Genomic DNA, 6,000 nt, shown 5'->3' with positions numbered 1-6,000 from the left:
TTTGAAGTGTCGACACTATATTTGAATGTGTTTACTGATCATTTGCTTCGTGATATTCAAAAGTATATTTTGGTTATTTATTTTTGAGAGTTGTGAATTAAATAAATGTTGTTTCTAAGACGACACGTACACGTTTTCCTTTGTCGTCACCTCAGCGCAGAAGAGTCAGCAGGGAGCGCCACAGACACGTGAGACTGTGTCTGTGCTCATGGAGATAAATGTGTCAGCTGATCTGATTAGCTGCTCATTTCATCATCCAGGGGATTTATCAAACACGGACCGTCCTCACACTCTCTTTAATAATAATAATAATAATAATCATATACAAGTGGTTTCCAGGTGGAACATTTGAATTCAAACTAAATATTTCAGTAAATATTCAAGAATTAAGTTGTAAATGTAGACAAGTTCAATATTGACTAATTGGCCTTTTTGTCATTTATCTCATCTCATCTTCAGCCTCTTATCCGGGGTCAGGTCTCGGGGGCAGCAGCTTTAGCAGGGGACCCCAAACTTCCCTTTTACCCGGGCCACATTAACCAGCTCTAACTGGGGGATCCTGAGGCGTTCCCAGGCCAGTGTGGAGATCTAATCTCTCCACCTGGTCCTGGGTCTTCCCCGAGGCCTCCTCCCAGCTGAACGTGCCTGGAACACCTCCCTAGGGAGGCGCCCAGGGTTCATCCTTACCAGATGATCCTGAACCACCTCAACTGGCTCCTTTCAACACAAAGGAGCAGCGGCTCTACTCCGAGTTCCTCACGGATGCTGAACTTCTCCCCCTCTCTCTAAGGGAGACTCCAGACCCCCTCCTGAGGAAACACATTTCACACGCTTGGACCCGCGACCTCGTTCTTTCGGTCATGACTTTTTGTCGTTTATGATGTATGAAAATTAAATCTGTACATATAAGTAAGATTTTGCTGAATGGAGGCTTCTTGCGGACAGTAATACCCTGACAGTCACATCAGATGAGATGCGAAGCGCGTTAGAATGACGTCTCTCAGTCGGCCGAGGTGAACACACCCTGGTGTCTGTACATCTCAGTCTGTGCTGACCCTGAGCTCCAGTCTGGTGATGATGATGATGATGATGGTGGTGCACAGTAGGAGGCAGAGTTATTCTTTGATCTGGGTCATGCAGCGAAGGATCGTATACACATATGTGCAGAACACGGTGCCCAGTGACTCTGACGCCATGGAAACACTGCAGACGGATTACTCCTGATGCAGCGTGTCAGTGTGTGATGTTCTCACAGTTATGACACGTTCACGTCACCGACACACAGCTTTAGTTACTGTACTGTTGGACTTCAGACACTAAAAAGACATTCAGATGAGATGAAATCCCTATTTTCTTTAAACCATTCAGCGTTCATTTTACCAGAACAGGTGATTTTGCGATATTCAGGAGATTTAGAGTAAAATGTTGATATCATCATCATCATCATCATCATCATCATCATCATCATCAGGCCGTTATCGTCATTGTCACAAGTACAACGAAATTACAGCAGCCACCCTGTCCGTACATTTACAGCGTAAAGTTCTTAATAAGACAGAAACAACGGGATGAGCGGGCAGTTAGAGGGGGAGGAAAAGGTAAGAACAAGAGAAGAGGGCTGCTCCTGTGGGGGAGTACAGTGTGGGACCGGGGGGGAAAACCTCAGCAAACATGTGAGCACACAACTGACACCGCGGGAGGGGGAAGAGACGAGGAGGTGTAGACGGACTGAGCCCCTGTCTGTGATTAGTTCAGATTGTTTACAGGAGATTATAAACTGTCATGAGTTGGGACCTTGTGTCATTATACAGTACGGTTGCACTCCATATCTATATTACTATTTATTAAAACCATAAGGGACTTGTTTAGGACTTGCTGCTTCCCTCAGAGACTTGAGACATGACTTGGACTTGCAGTTAATGACTTGGGACCATCACTGGCCCCAGGTGCCACAGACACACGAGAGTGCTCATTAACGGGAGCCGGGCACATGTGCACATGTGACCTCCTGCTGAGGGCTTCGACATCCTCGGGATCATCTGGTCGAGGTCGTGATGACAAACACTGAGCCCCTCTTAATGAGCATCTGTCTCTTGCAAGGAGCCCAACTTCATGTAAGTGCAACACTAAATCATCTGAGTATCTGTACAAGGCAAAAGGAAGCGTATCAACCATGTGTTTAGTGTCCAATCACCTCACAGTGTAATCTGGGGACTGGACGCCTCAGAGGTGTGGAGGCCGCTGCCCTGCTAATTGGAGGGCACTCTCACTGCAGGGAAGTAGATTGGAAAGTGCATTAAGACGATTGCACCGTGGAGGATTGAAGGGTTTTGGTGAGACGGTTGCGTAACAAAGAGGGGAAAGGCTGCTGGTCCTTTCAGGACGCTTCCTGCTACATCTATAATCTGCATCCACGTATGCCAGGCTGCATTATCTCATTCATCCGATCGTCTCTAATCAGTCATTTGGTTAGCAAAGCTCAGTGTTTTCTCCTGCAGACAGGCTTTAAACCTATTTTTCATTTACACATCAAACAAACATCTCCAACAAACGATCAAAACCAGATAAATAACTTATATTTATTGTACTATTATCACAAATTCTACACAAAATCTTTGAAAACGATCTTGGATCTAAAACCTATCCTACACAGCTAGACACATGTCACGTCCTCATGACCAGTGGCGTGAAAAACGTGTGCTAAAGTGTCCTCTAGGAGCCAAAACGTGTGTTAAAGTGCCCCCTAGAAGCCAAAACCTGTGCTAAAGTGTCCTCTAGGAGCCAAAACGTGTGCTAAAGTGTCCTCTAGAAGCCAAAACCTGTGCTAAAGTGTCCTCTAGGAGCCAAAACCTGTGCTAAAGTGCCCTCTAGGAGCCAAAACCTGTGCTAAAGTGTCCTCTAGGAGCCAAAACCTGTGCTCTAGTGCCCTCTAGGAGCCAAAACATGTGCTAAAATGCCCTCTAGGAGCAAAAACGTGTGCTAAAGTGCCCTCTTCAGTGGCAAGGACGTGCCATTTGTGCCCTTTTCTTTCCTTTTCGCCCTTGCCCTTCAAAAAGCCTGTGCACGCCACATCGTCACGACATTGTGAAAATGGGGTTTGGACATGTGTACACCCTCTCTGACCCAAACCCCAAACATGTGAAGTGTTTACATGAGAGCAGGGAGGCGGCGCGTCCATAATCTTCTGCGGGCCTCAGCATATAAGAGGGGTCCTATAAGCCCCAACTGGCCCTCACAGCAAGACCTAGCATAGAAGACCACACAGTGCTGCGCTCACACACACTCGTCTGGCTGTCCTTCACACAAGCAGCCGGTGAGTAGACGCCATCACGACCACACACTTACTGAGAGACATGGGATTTAATGCATCTGAAGGTGCATGGAGGTCAACGGGTATTAATCCATCAATTTTTTTTTGTGAAGTTTGAATATTTTTCTTGTAAGATCAAGCTATAGTAGAGGACACAGGTTCTTGTTTCCTTTGATTATCTGCATTTTTGTCTCCTTTGTGTTGCTGTGGAAGGTGAATCAGTCAGGTGTGCTGTTGGTTTATGTGGTTCTGCCAAAGAGATACAGCTGAAGCGTTAGAGCTGGGTATTGTTTGCATTGTTTTTACATTAGTTTATTTAATAATATTTATTTTAACCTTGCTCTGAGAAATAGAAGCATGTTTCTTTTTTGCTAAATTTCTCAAATATCACATGTTGTCCATGACAGTTTTTGATACTCTACAGTTTTCCCAGTCGACGCAGTTTTATCGTTCAATACTTGCTTATATGCGGAACTATATACGATCTTAATCCTAGGGCTTTAAAGGTGATTTAAGATTGAATAAGTGGTCACAGCATCAGCATCTTCTAACAGATAAAAAGGTTAATCGTCGGTAAAGATGGGAATCGAGAACCGGGTAACTGAGAACAAAAAAACAAAAACAATGACATCGAACTTGTGTCCACGCTGCTGGAAACAGGAAGGATCGACCCAACGCAGGCAGCCTCAGCATATTCTCCTCATCTCATCTTCAGCCTCTTATCCGGGGTCGGGTCGCGGCGGCAGCAGCGAGCAGGGGACCCCAAATATTCTTCTTTTGACTGAGAAAACTAAAAAAGAAAGCAGTACAAATATTCCTTTGCTTCATCTACGCTGACTCAGACAATAATAACTGTTACAGTGACGCTGAAAACTTGTGTAGGCCCACTTTTATTTCCACATAAATGGGTTCCCGCTTCACGTGCCACGGCGCCTCTTTCGTCTCAGAGGCTTGTCCATCAACGCTGAACGTCTAAAACAACGTAGAACCCTGATTTCTGTAGAGGCTGGACGCCCGTTTGCCCTCGCTGAGCGTCACCTGTCAGCGGGAGAACAGTCATCACTCTAAATGTTCTAACATCCTCATATATGTGGAAGTCTGACGCTGTTAACTTGTGTGAGCCCACTTTTATTTCCACAGGAAATGAATTTAGGAGACAATGAAGAATCTGAACGATAAGCAGAATTGATACAGTCATCGGCAAATTCCCATCCTTAATCAGTGGACGTGAAAAAGGGTTGGATGTTCCTCCCAGAGCGAACAAACCAACCACATAAAGAACCCACGTGGACCTCACATGTCAAGACTTTACAGCCATTTATTCATCAACACCCACTGGACACCGTACGTGGTTAAGGCTCGTTCAGGACGGTCATTGTCATGGAACAGATGGATCCTTTAGAGCAAGGGTGTCAAAGTGATCCAGTAAAGAGTCGCTGTGGCTGCAGGTTTTCATTCCAACCAGTCAAAAACACACCTGGTCCAACAAATCAACCGTGTGAAGACAGTTCAGGTGATGGTGTGAGTCGAGTCAGGTGTGTTTTTGATTGGTTGGAATGAAAACCTGCAGCCACACGGCCCTTTACTGGATCACTTTGACACCCCTGATTAAGAGCCTCGGAGCGTGCTCAGCATATCTGCTGTGCTGTCCTCGCTCTAACGAGATTACATTGGGACGGTCGGCTTGAAACACAGAGGGGTCGGCATTTATTATCTTGAGCCAGGGATTATGGGAAATTGGGTCATCCGCACAGAACAGGTAGTCCATCTGAGACGTTCAATCAGTGGGAAATATGAGCGTAAATCCCACCTGGTGCTTGTCGCATCAGTAAGACGATTAAGGCCTATAAAGTCACGCAGAGGTGAGAGAGGCTGCACGACCTGCTACGTGATAACGGCTCAGTTTTCTACCATTTCTCTCCAAAATAAAACAGCGATCATCACGACGACGACCCTGCAGAGCGGAGTCTCTACGCAGAAGCCTTGAATCACCAAAACGTCTCAGGATGAATCTCGAGCCGCCCAAAGCTGAGATCAAGTCGGCCACCCGTGTCAGCGGCGGCCCCGCCACCCCGCGCAAAGGGCCGCCCAAGTTCAAGCAGAGGCAGACCCGTCAGTTCAAGAGCAAGCCTCCGAAGAAGGGCATCCAGGGGTACGCCTCCAGTTACGCTCATTTCATCTTCGGAGGTTTAGAGATAATGGCGAGGCACGTAATTGTTTTTGTCTCTGCAGCTTTGGTGACGACATCCCAGGAATGGAGGGCTTAGGCACAGGTGAGTCCACTACAGATGCATTTAGATCGGTTTCTATGATCTGCAGGGTCGGGATCGACCGATGAGCAGCAGCCCACATCAACTGATAGTGATTTACCTAAAAAACACAAATATCGGCCGATGTGTCGGTCTGTCACTGCTGCAGAGGCCTCCGTAACCTCACGCCGCTGTCTTTCCTCTGCAGACATCACCGTCATCTGCCCCTGGGAGGCCTTCAATCACCTGGAGCTGAACGAGCTGGCCAAGTACGGCATCATCTGAGCCCCGCTGCTCCAGAGGACGACGGACCACCTCCATGCTCTTCACACCACCTGCCTCAGGCTCCGTCTCCTCACTGCAAATGGACCTTCTCCAAATGAACCACCATCATGAACAGGAACAAACACAAAAAACAGGAAATAGAGAAAGAAAATTCTA

General features: G+C 46.8%; 1 protein-coding gene across 1 annotated transcript; it reads left to right on the top strand.

The window, feature by feature from the left end:
* Window positions 1-5,316: 5,316 nt before the first annotated feature.
* Window positions 5,317-5,844, top strand: pde6gb (phosphodiesterase 6G, cGMP-specific, rod, gamma, paralog b; the record flags this gene model as incomplete). The annotated part of the gene is made up of 3 exons (XM_083932595.1): window positions 5,317-5,462; window positions 5,543-5,583; window positions 5,768-5,844. The coding sequence occupies 3 exons, from the start codon at window positions 5,317-5,319 to the stop codon at window positions 5,842-5,844; spliced, it is 264 nt and encodes an 87-aa protein (XP_083788721.1).
* Window positions 5,845-6,000: the final 156 nt, after the last annotated feature.

The sequence above is a fragment of the Echiichthys vipera genome (genome assembly GCF_963691815.1).
Source record: "Echiichthys vipera genome assembly, chromosome: 18".
NCBI lineage: Eukaryota > Metazoa > Chordata > Actinopteri > Perciformes > Trachinidae > Echiichthys > Echiichthys vipera.
The sequence above is the reverse complement of the archived record's forward strand: the minus strand, read 5'-3'. Positions and strand labels throughout refer to the sequence as shown.